Below are 12,038 nucleotides of genomic sequence, written 5' to 3' on the forward strand. Positions count from 1 at the left end.
GAAAAGGAAATGAAGGAAGGGAAGGGATGGAAGGGAGGGGGAGAAAAAGAGCACAGACCATAGCTCAGGGGTAGTGGCGAATCACAACCCTCCCACATACCTCCACTCTCAACCCAACACAGGTCCCTCCCTTCCAGGGTAGCTTACTCCCAGTGTGCATAAGGACCTGGGAAAATGGGGAGAGGAAGAGAAGAGATTGGAGGGGGGGCAAGGGAGAGGAAGAGGGAGGGAGGGAGAGAAAGAGAGATTTACCCCTTATTGAGTTAAGCAACCTTGGGCAGGTTTTCCCACACACTCCTCATTTGTAAGCACACAAGCATCTATCTCGTGAGGATGAAGATAATGCCCTGAGAATCAGGATGCTGAGCCTCCATCCTCCCTCTTCTGTGCTGAGTTCTGTGTGGGAACCCATAGCACCTGATGTTTGATGCATCTGGATAAATGCCAGTATTTATTACACCTGCCTCTCGGAGAAATCCAGTGTCCACTCCCTGGCAAGAGGCCACTTGGCCTCCACTTGGGATCCTCAATCAAATAAGGTGAGGCACAGTGGGGGAAGGGAAACCAGGAGCTGGGGAAGAGGGTGGCTGAAGGTACTCACCCCAACAATCCCTGATGACCCTCCGATGGTCTCCCCAGTCCCTCAAAGAGAAGGTCACACTCAAAATGACCTATCTACCTTGCTGTCTGGACACGGTGACTCTAGTCCCAACTCCTGTCCTCTCTGTGTGACTGGTGTCTCTGACTGGCCCTGGCTCTAGCCCTTCTCCCTACTTCTTATACCTGCCCCAAGGCAGCAGGCCCTGGCCCCATGGCAGGCAGTTCCAACTGAGAAGGTGCCAATGATTACCGTACATCAGAAACTCAAATCGCACAAACACACTAACAAGACCTTGACGACTCCGTGGGTCCCAAGCTCCATCACCATCAGCTGAAAGAGGGGGAGAAGATACCAGATTTTGTGTCTCCAACCTCCTTCTCACTGGCTCCTAAATACTACTGGTTGCCTGATGCCTGCCAAGGAGGTCAGTCCTCTAAATTGAGGTTAGAATCTGTGACATGCACTTGACACAAGAAAGGGCTATCCTGAGGGTTCCCCACGAATCACCCCAAGCTGTAGGTGATTCCTTCCCAGGCGGGATAAGAACTTTCCTCTTTGGCCTGGGGTACATTTGACCTGGGGACATTTGGCAAGGTGTCTCACAGGAAGCCCACACAGTGTCTGGCACACAGTGGGCACACTGCTAGAAGACTGTCCTGTTGGCCATCAGGTGACTTGGGCCTCATTCCCTCCAGGAAGTGTGACGTGCTAAGGACCTGTATTATAGGGAAAACAGGAAAGTGAAGGGCCCTGTTGTTACCTCAAACATGGCTGTTGCAATGGGTGTTTGAGCTGTAAACAGCGCATGGTCACAGGCCTGGCACTTCCTCCTCCCTTCACCCTGTTTCTTTCTTTTTTTTCATTTTTGTTTTTTTGAGACAGGGTCTCGCTATGTAGCCCTGGCTGTCCTGGAACTCACTCTGTTGACCAGGCTGGCCTCGAACTCACAGAGATCTCCTCTTCTGCCTCCCCCATTGCCTTTTGTAGTCCCCCTTTCCTCCCACATTTAACACCTGAGCACCAAGCTCTATGACTGACCAACGTGTTTGCCTGGCTGCCCCATCCTCATGTCAGGAAGATTCAGTGTGTCATTGAACAGGACTGTCCCTTGCCGGGTCACAGCCCCTTAAGAGATGCCACTGTCAAATCCCTGCAGCCCCTTCACCTTTCTCCTTCACCAGACCTTGCTCAGCTCCTTTCAGAACACAACCTTCACCCCCAGGAATGACTTTTGTCTTGTGCAGAAAATTGAACCCAGGGCCTTAGCATGCTGGGCAAGCATCCTATAATTGATCTATGTCCCCAGATCTTTTTCAAGAGAGGATTTTGCTCCATAGCCAAGGCCGACCTAGCATTCACTGTAATGCCTTGAGATTTTGTGTGTATGGGGGGGGGGGGATATTAATTTTATTGCATAGGTATGAGTATTTGCCTGCTTGTCTGTACCTTCACCGTATTTGTGCCTGATGCCCAGGAGGTCAGAAGTGGGTATCGGATCCCTTGGGCCTAGAGTTACAAATAGCTGTGAGTCACCAAGTGTGTACAGGAAACTGAACCTGAGTCACAAGCAACAAGCGTGAGCCATCTCTCCAGCGCCTGCCTCGAATTCTTGGTCCACCTGCCTTCACCTCCTAAATGTGGGAATCGTATGTGTTTAGCACCTCCAGGAAGAGTTTAAGTATACAGTAGAGGGGAAAGGTGAATGGGCGTGGAGCTCCCTCTCTTGGGGATTATTTTCAGTTCTGAAAACAGGCTTGCAAAGGGTTTCGGAATGTGAGGGAATGTTTTCTCTACTCTGATAAGAGCAGAATCTAAAATTCAGTATGATTTTAGCAACATAAGAGAAAGGGGGGGAGGAGAGAGAGAGAGGACCAAGAGAACACACTTGTGTTCACCAGGCCACCCGGCTATTCTCTGACGCCCAGCTGGGTGTGGAGCCAATGTGACAACTCCCGCCGGCACACTGGGAAGTCAGTTTCCAGTTTCTGAGGTCACTTTTTTTTTTTTTTTGGTTTTTCGAGACAGGGTTTCTCTGTGGCTTTGGAGCCTGTCCTGGAACTAGCTCTCTAGACCAGGCTGGTCTCGAACTCACAGAGATCCACCTGCCTCTGCCTCCCGAGTGCTGGGATTAAAGGCGTGCGCCACCATCGCCCGGCCTGAGGTCACTTTTGCATCCAGATTTCATCCTCCTCAACCCTGACCCCCAGCTGATGTCTTCTGCTGGTTGGCCCATCTTCCTCTGCCTTCCTAAGGGTTAGTGGAGGGTGTGCCCTTCTGAAGCCAAGCTGGCTCCCTCTACTCTCCTGACTCTGCTTCCTCTTCTTTGCTGATCCTGTGGTCTCCCGTGAGCATGCCACTTCCCCTACACTCTACCTCTCCTCACTCTGCCATGTCCTGTGGCTCTGTCCCCACACCTCTACACTGTGAGGCCCCAGCCGCCTCCTCTCAACCTGCCCGACTCCTTGGCTTTGGCAGGGACCACTTTCTCTTCTTTTAACTGTTTTCTTGAGCCAGAAATGCTTAACTTTCTGGTTCTGGACCAGCTTTCCTCTCCCCAGACCCTGTCCCTGAGTAACTTTCTCCAGTTTCAAAGTGAATCTTTTCTTTTATTGAGACAGGGTCTCATTGTAGCCCAATCTGGCCTCAGACACACTATGTAGCCTATGATGACGTTGAAACTCTGGTCCTCTTGCCTCCACCTTCTGAGTTCTGGGATTACAGAGGCATGGACCACCACGGCTGGTTTTATGTGATGCTGGAGATGGAAGCCAGAGCCCTGTGCATGCTAAACGAACATGCCACCAACTGAGCAACATCTCCAGCTCTCCAAAGTGAATATTTTCTTGACTCCTCCAGATCTTGTTGCTGGCATGGCCTCGCATGCCTGTGCCACTGCTTTTCTGGGTCTCTATTTGGACATCTCCACAGATGCTTCAAACCCACCATGTCCTATGGACTGAGTCTCTCTTGCCTTCTGACACCTCCCGGCCTCTGTCCTGCTAAAGCAAATGGTGCTGTCATTTGTTCTCTAGATAGTGATGGGGAGAGAACTTGACATCACTTCTCCGAGTCCTCTCTTGCAGCCAAGAGTGACTGGTTCTTCAAACAGAACGATCCTTTCTCCATGGCTTCTAGATGCATCCGAGCTCCCTTAGCTCCCAGAGCCAGCATCTGGACTTGTCAGCGAAGGGACCTACTTCCGGACATAACTAGATGGTGTGACTTCCTGCTTGCAAGTTTCCAGTGTTTGTCTCTGCATCAGTGATAATCCCCTGCCTATGTCTGCCTGCTTCCTGCTTTCCACTCTGTCTTTTCCTTCCTTGTCTCCAGGGGGCTCCAGCCACACTAACCACCCCTCCCCAGCATCTGTCACACTTTCTCCTCCTCCAGGGACTTTGCCCTTGTTCTTCAGTCTGCCCCAGATTCTCTTCCCAGGCCCTTTGGCTAACTCGGCATACAGGCCACCTCCTCAGAGAGGGTTCCCAGATAACCCTATTCAGGGGGGTTTCCCTCTCATCCCCTAACCAGTGGCTTATTTCTTTCATGATTTGTAGGATGAAAACAACCTTCACTTTAGTTAGAAAGGGACACCTCATTTTGGAAGCCTTCCAGGAGTTGGCTTCCATTTTTTTCCACCCTCTTGGTCAATTTAGCAGCTTGAATGGGAGAGCTCTGGGGTCGTTGTCCCCTTTGTTTCTAACGACCTGACAGTAAAGCTATCACTGAATGCTTCTTCTTTGACCAGCAATTTTTACAGCACCCACTGGGTGCTTCAGACGACCAGTTTGTAGAGGGTGTTGGAATAGGACAGCCTGTGGTCAAACGACCCGAGCCAGGCCATTGCCACACTGTATGGCCCTGACTGTGGGTGCTTTGCTTTGCAGTTTGGGCAGGGCTGGTGACAGAATCCCCTTCTGCTCCACTCCTCACTGGGTGACTGCGGGCTGCCTGTGGAGCATCTGCCAGCTCTCAGGTCGGCTGGCCAGTGGGGACTAGGGCTGGAGTTGTTGGCTGGACCGCCTTCACGTGGCCGTCTCACGAGACGGAAACTTCCTCTCCACATGTCGCTTGGATACCAAGGATGAATGAAGAACAAGAGCAATAGAGAGAGCACAGGAGTGTGAGAGAGAGGCCGTGTCTCAGAGGTCTTCTACCCAGACTGAAGGGCAGGAAGCAGACCCTGTGGCTGTTGGAAGTGTCGGTGTCACTGTGAGAAGATCGATTGGTTGGATGGAGAGCATCAAGTCCTGAAAGGTGTCCTCCGACCTTCACATGTGTGCCACACACATTAATAATAATAATAAAAGAGCAATTGGAATGTATATCCACGTGCTTTTTTTTTTTTTCCGGAAAATGCGACCAGAGAGAAGTTCCTACATGGTGAGGGCTGTAGGGGAAGGCAGAGGTGAAGAAAGTATAAGGAACCCTGAAAAGTTAGCTACTCGGTTAAGAAAAAAAAACAAAACAAAAAACCACGGGTAGGAAAGAAACCACGCCCACCAGGACTAGGGTCTGTAGGACTCAGGGACACAGTCTTCAGGCCATGCCAGCCTCCATTCGGCCCAGAATCTGCCTCCATCTCCCAAGCATCCAATGGTCTGGCATCCATAAGGCACAGCCTCAAGTTTCATCGCAAAGACCTTGAAACTGGGGTGGGGGAGGCAGGACTCTGCTTGGGATTGCAGACGGTCAGGGTACGCAGAGTTCAGTATGCACTCGGGGTCACTATGACAGCGGTCAGGCAGCAGAGGCAGGAAGAGTCCAGTACACTCTGGAGACATGGGGTTCGGGCTCCATCCAACCTGGTTCCTTCTTCCGCTGACCAAGAGCCGACCGCGTGCCTGGTCATGCTTCAGTTTACCGTTCTATAGGATGGGATCGTTTGTCATGCCCAGCTAAAGGGGGCGGAGTTCGCGCAGGCTCAGCACCCGCAAGGGGCACGCGGCGCGGTGCTGGGTGTGCATGGATGCTGCTGGCTCCGGCCGTTTGAGGTCCGCGGGGCCTCTGCCGGGAAATATCATCGCCTGCCGTCCACGAGGCCCCCACGGCGACGCCAGACTCTCAGGATCCACGGCCGGGTGCGATTCCCCAGCTCGCAGGGGAGCGGCCAGTGGCCAGGAGCTGCCCGGGCGAGCCGAGGCCGCGGCTGCCCGGGCCTGCCTGACCCTCGAGGGGGTCGCTGTTGCCTCGCGGATTCCTCCCTCGTTCCCCGCCCGCGTCCCTCCCCGCTGCTCCCGCCGCGTCCGCCTTTTGTTCGCCGAGCCGCGCGCCCCCGAGCCGAGGCGGCGGGGCGGGGAACTGGCTGGGCTGCGTGGGGGGCGGGCCGCGCCGGGCGGAGCCGGGGCCCTGGCCTCAGCCGGACTGGGAGTCCGAGGCGGCGATCGCCGATCAGGCGGTAGCCGGGGTCCGGGCTCGCTCCGAGGGCGCGGCGAGGCGGAGGGGGCGGGCACCGGGCGGAGCCGGAGCCGGAGTCGCGGTGCCTGGAGGAGATCGGGCCGCGCGCTGCGAGCACCAAGTAGCGGAGAGGCCGCGCGGCGCGGGCCAGGGCCCGAGCGCAGTCCCCGGACGCAGGAGGCCGGAGCGCAGTCGCGGCCTGAGCAGCGGGAGCGCATCCGGGACCCGCCGCAGGGACCCCCAGACCGGCCGCTCCCGGGCCATGCGCGCCGCTCGCTGAGAGCCGGGGAGGCCGCGATGGAGGCGCCAGCGGGAGAGTCATCGGCGCGGGGCAACTGCCCCCCGCCTGCACCCGCGCCCCCCACGGAAAGGAAGAAGAGCCACCGCGCGCCGTCGCCAGCCCGGCCCAAGGACGTGGCCGGCTGGTCTCTGGCCAAGGGCCGCCGTGGCACAGGCCCGGGCGCCGCTGCAGCCTGTGGTGCCGCGTCCTCGGCGAGGCCAGACAAGAAGGGGCGCGCGGTGACGCCCGGAGCCCGGGGCGCGGGGCCGCGAGTGGCCGGGGTGCGCACGGGGGTCCGCGCCAAGGGCCGCCCTCGTCCGGGTACCGGGCCGCGCCCGCCGCCGCCGCCGCCCAGCCTCACCGACAGCAGCTCCGAGGTGTCGGACTGCGCGTCGGAGGAGGCGCGCCTGCTGGGCCTGGAGCTGGCGCTGAGCAGCGACGCCGAGTCTGCGGCGGGTGGCCCGGCGGGGACCCGCACCGGGCAGCCACCCCAGCCCGCGCCGTCGGGGCAGCAGCCTCCGCGGCCGCCCACCTCCCCGGATGAGCCGTCGGTGGCCGCATCGTCGGTGGGCAGCAGTCGCCTGCCACTCAGCGCCTCGCTCGCCTTCTCCGACCTCACCGAGGAGATGTTGGACTGCGGGCCCGGCGGCTTGGTGCGGGAGCTGGAAGAGCTGCGCTCCGAGAACGACTATCTCAAGGTGGGGACCTAGCGGGAAAGGGGAGTCGAAGGGTTTGGGGGAGGAGGACCTTACCATCCTGGCTCAAGCGCCCCAGGGCCTGAGGCCCTGAGGCCACAACCGGCAGCTTTAATACTGAATAAGCTGAGAGAGAGTGCCCCACCTCCTTTTGCTACTCTTCTCCTGAGGGGTATCTTGAATAAGACACCGACTGAAGGGCCCCGATGTGCACCCCCATTTCTCCTCCCCCGGTAAAACTGCCGTGGAGGATGCTCGGTAAGTGTGTTGGGGGGCGGGGGTTAGTCAGTCTCTGCTGACCTCTGCTTTAGTCTGGGATCTCGACCCAGGTCAGCAGGCTCTCCTTTCTGTGGCCAACATTAGTGTGTCTGGCTGCCAAGGAAACCGTGGCTATCCTCTGGCAAGGAGAGCCAGAATACCATCCTAAGTCTTTTACCCAGGGCTTCCCCGGCAGGCCTGTCCTCGCCTGCCTTTTGGGGCGGGACCGGTTTGAAAGCATGACATCTGGGAACATCCCCTTGGCTGGAGTCCACTTCCGCCCAGTCTAACGGTCCCACAGCCTGAGAGGATGATGTCGTGGGAGAACTGGTTCAGAGGCCACTTCCTCAATCCCAGGATATTGTCTTCTGTCCCTTCTGAGAGAGACTTGGGCAGACAGGGCCCGTGTTCCCTGTGTGAGGAGGGAAGCTGCCCTCGTGGATAGGGGTATTCCCTTTGGGACTGGAGAGCTGCCTGGGAAAAACAACCGGCTGTGCCTGGGCACCTAGGTGCAGCCCATGCTCTGGCTGCCTGTTCTGTGACACAGTGGCAGCTATGGGGATAGCCCTGCCCTGGCTTCTTGACCTTGGTGTGGGAAGCTGGAATCTTCGGGGGCTGTACTGCCACTGCTGGAAGAGACAGCAGTGTTGCCTGCACTTGTCGGTTGAAGGCCTGGCCAGCAGCCATGGAGTTCACAGCACTCTAATGACATGTCTGCCCTGCAGCACTTAACTGCCTCCTGGTTCTACCGTCTAGGAGGGTTTCTTCGTCATAGGCGTGTCAGGGCGTCGCTCTTGCCTTGCTTTGCATCCTCCGTTCCGTATGTTCTCAGTAAACTTCTGTACACTAGAGAGCACAGGTCCATCCGAGAAACGATCGTCTGCTCCCGGCTCCCAGCCTGAACCTTCCCCAGGCCAGGCCTCCATTCTTTTTCTGTGACATGGGAGTATGAGTCTTGGCAAAGGCTGTGGATGATCGGGGGTTGGGTCAGCCTGTGGAGTCTTCTGAAGTCAGTGGTAAGAAGAGTGGGGGTGGAAAGATGGAGGCAGCCTCCTGGATGCCCCTCGCAGCTTCCTGCATCCCAGCCTGAGCTACTCCAGACCTGGACCTGAGTTCCTCACTCCAGCAAATGAGGACAACTCGTAGTTCTTGGTTTGATTTCTTCCTGTTCTCATCCTGGATCCCTTCCTTTGTTGCCAGGAAGTGGTCAGACAGAGCCCTGACCTCCATCTGAAGCTACCCATGAACATGCATGGGAAAGCAATCCCAGGGGTTGAGACCAGGACCCACCCAGGGACATTCCAGTTCGGAGTCAGGTTGAGCCTGGGTTTCTACCATTCATTCAGTGCTGGAGTCTTGGTATACAAGCTCTGGGCCACTGCTGGATCTGTAGCTAGTCTGTGTGGTCTTGGGCACCTTACTTCCCGTGTTTGGAACTGAGTTTTCTCATCTTTTTTTAAAAATATTTATTTATTTATTATGTATACAATATTCTTTCTGTGTGTATGCCTGCAGGCCAGAAGAGTGCACCAGACCTCATTACAGATGGGTGTGAGCCACCATGTGGTTGCTGGGAATTGAACTCGGGACCTTTGGAAGAGCAGGCAATACTCTTAACCTCTGAGCCATCTCTCCAGCCCAAGTTTTCTCATCTTAAGAGTTAAACAGTTACACACAGATCATCCTTAAAGATTAAATGTGCACGTAGTTAGAGCACTTGGCACATTGTATGTTTCTATCAGATTCCTAGCCTGATATCACTTGCTGCTCTTGGGATGGAGAACGTGTTTCCTTGTGCGTCTGTCATGTTCTTCTGTAGATTCTGTGGGAGCAGACTGGGCTCTTCCTCGTGACTTTGAATCCATCCATCCTTCCATCCATCCATCCATTCACTTGCTGTTTGCTTAGAGCTTAGCAGCACAGTGCAGATTTGGGGGTGTAACTGTGACCTAGGCAGAGCCTCTGGAGAGACCAGCCTTAAACAATAGTTGCAACAAAACACAATATGGCTGGTGATAAGGGTGAGATGGCTAATTGTGCCCAGAGCACATGGAGGTGGGGCTGGGGACTTGGGGAGGCCAGGAGCTGAGGATGGAGCCAACAAAATAAGGGTCTGTAGTAGAACACTACAATCAAGTTGGGAAAGTGTTGGGCAGGGAAGGGAGCCATGCTGGCTCTTGCATGCATTAGTGCAGTACCCACACTGCTCCAGGCAGCCAAAACAGGGAGTAAGGGAGCATCAGCCTCCTGTGTGTTTCCTGCCTCTCCAGACTGCTTTACATCTGAGGTGCAGAAACAGGGTAAGGAAGAAAGTGACTCCAAATCCCCAGCACATCTACTGCAGACTGACGGCATGAACTGAAGGGAATGCCCAGGACTCTGGGTGGTTCGGTTCCCATTCCCCTTCCATTGCGCTAGGGGTGTCGGGGTAGGGGTACCTGACAACCAAGAAGGGAAGCCTTGCTCTGGGGCCCAAGTGAGGGTGGTACAGGCTCTGCCAGTGATAAGACAGAAAGTGCTTCTCCAGGGAAGGTGGTGAGCTTGGTGCCGTTGGAACTATCCAGAGAGAGGCCTGGTACAAGCATTGGGTTTGTGCAGAGCATTGTGTAAACGGCCCAGATATTGGTTATGATCACTGGGGAGCAAATGGAGAAGGCCGGTGGCTGCAGTATATCTGACGAGGGTCCCTTCTGGTCAAGGTGCCTGAGGTAATCCCTGGGGATGTTCAGGACCCAGAAATACGACTTTAGTCAGGTTGACTGTGCTTGACTTTGAAAGCCTCAGTGGCCTAAGGTTCCTTTGACCAATAACTATTGCCCATGTGCCATGCGGAGCTCAAAGAGCTGGCTGTGAGACCTGAGTCTACCACTTATTGTGTGGTCATGGACATGTGGCCGGGCTCTCTGAACTGCTGTGTTTTTCATCTGTCTAATGGAGATGGTAGGGTGTGCCTGGACTGTCTCCAGGGATTGTTTTCAGCAGTCAGGGAGAGGTGTACAGTCAGGAAAACATCTCCTAAGCGAAGTCCTTTTGTCTCGTGAGGAATTGTTATGATTCTGAGCCAATGAGCAGACGGGATGTCTGAGTGTTGGTTATTGGAGGAACTGGGAGGAGCCAGGAGGGTGGGTTTCCTTAGCCCTCCAGTGTTACTACGTCGGGTGCTACTTTGGGGGAACAGGAAGGCATAATCATATTTCCCACTGCACAGGTAGGGAGAGGCTTCCCACTAGGTTTCCAACTGTGAGTGACAGATGCCACTCACAAGGGTCCAGAGGAAACCCCTCACTGACTGGCGATTGCCGTTATATAGAGAGGCAAGTGTTGGCTCCAGGGTTCTATCTTACAGCCAGCATTCCAACCCTGCAGTTCTATCTTGGTCCTATTCTTTGGTCGTGTGGCCGGCATGATTGAGCTTCTGGTTGCTCCTGACGTGTCTGGTCATGGATGAAGGTTGGTGAGAGGAAACCTGTGGGCCGGGTGCCAGGCTGATTTGTAGGGAGCAAATGGTGAGTGAGCTCATTTGGGGGAGTGTTTGCCTAGCGTGCACAAAGTGCTGGGCTCCATCCCTAGACCCTAGACCTGCATAAACCAGACATGCTGGCACACGCCTGTAATCCTGGCACTTGGGAGGCAGAGGCAGAAGGACAGACCAGAGGGCCATCCTCAGCTGCTTTGTGAGTTCAAGGCCAGCTTAGGCTAAGACTGTCTCAAAAACAAAATCCCAAAAGGCTGACATCCAAGCCGGCTGGTGGGCTGTGCCTCTAGAGGGATCACTAATGTAAAATGTGGGTTTGGTGTATCACGGACCTCTTCATTGTGAAGGTGCATGTCCATTGCTTGGTAAATGTGCTGACCTGGTCATGGTCCTTTCCTCTCTCCTCCTCCCCTCTGATGTCATCCCAGAGTCCTCTGAGTGGTAGGCCCCGGGCAGTTCTGCAAAACTCCTGGGAGGTATAGGAGGGACCCAGTCTGTTACCAAGTCAGCCCTGAGTTGCAGCTTCTGGCTGGGGTCGCAGGGCCAGGCAGGGCTTGGGAGTTGGAAAAAGCTTCAGCAGAGAGAAAATGATGTGGGAAGTGTGAGTGGCAGCTGCTGTGGCTGGGGAGACTGCAAAGCTTTGAGAGGGACTGGACACAAATAAACACACGTGTGCTCCTGCCGAGCTCAAGCCCAGAGACCGCAGCGCTCATGTCTGGCTGATGTACATATTCAGTGACTAATTTATGTTATATGTTTCCAGAGGCCAGCCTCCAGGCCTGCTCACTCGGGATTCACATGGAAAGCGGTATACAGACCAGTGTAGACAGACCCTTCCTGCCACACGCTACCGTACTCAACACATACCAGCAGGAGACCCAGGCTGAGAAGCACAGCCTCCTACACACAGCCTGGAGACACCCTCTGACACATGGGAAGTCCACATACGTGTGAAGGTGTGCCCACAAACACACACAGACATTATCTACACATACTAGCGTCCGTGGGAACCCAGGGACATCCTTGCCAGGTCACACAGACACAGGCTCACCCAGGTACCATGAGCTATCCCTTCCTCCAACAGCATCCAACCTTTGCACATGTGCCCGAGGTGCAACAGAGTCCAGGTGGTGCCCACAAAGAAGTTTACACATATGGGACAGACACAAACCTTCATACACATTAGCAGTGACTCAAGGGACAAGGGTAGGGCATGCAAATGTCAGATATGGTGTTTGCCTAACCAGGGCACCCAGACACACATGCACACACACATCCACTTACACTGACTGTGACATTTCACCTACACACATAAACACAGGAAGTCTTGGCCAA

The 12,038-nt window shown here is 55.2% G+C and overlaps 1 protein-coding gene across 1 annotated transcript in view; it reads left to right on the forward strand.

Moving 5' to 3' along the window:
* Positions 1–5,898: 5,898 nt before the first annotated feature.
* The window catches only part of Soga1 (suppressor of glucose, autophagy associated 1), a 66,303-nt gene continuing 60,163 nt past the window's right edge, over positions 5,899–12,038 (forward strand). The window contains exon 1 of the mRNA XM_041670210.1: positions 5,899–6,973. Coding sequence (XP_041526144.1) covers positions 6,293–6,973 — 681 coding nt within the window. The 5' untranslated portion in view covers positions 5,899–6,292. The remainder of the gene's footprint in view (positions 6,974–12,038) is intronic.

Source organism: Microtus oregoni, unplaced genomic scaffold (genome assembly GCF_018167655.1).
Source record: "Microtus oregoni isolate MIOR12 unplaced genomic scaffold, Mior012 000020F_ref0000438, whole genome shotgun sequence".
In the NCBI taxonomy this organism is placed as follows: Eukaryota; Metazoa; Chordata; class Mammalia; order Rodentia; family Cricetidae; genus Microtus; species Microtus oregoni.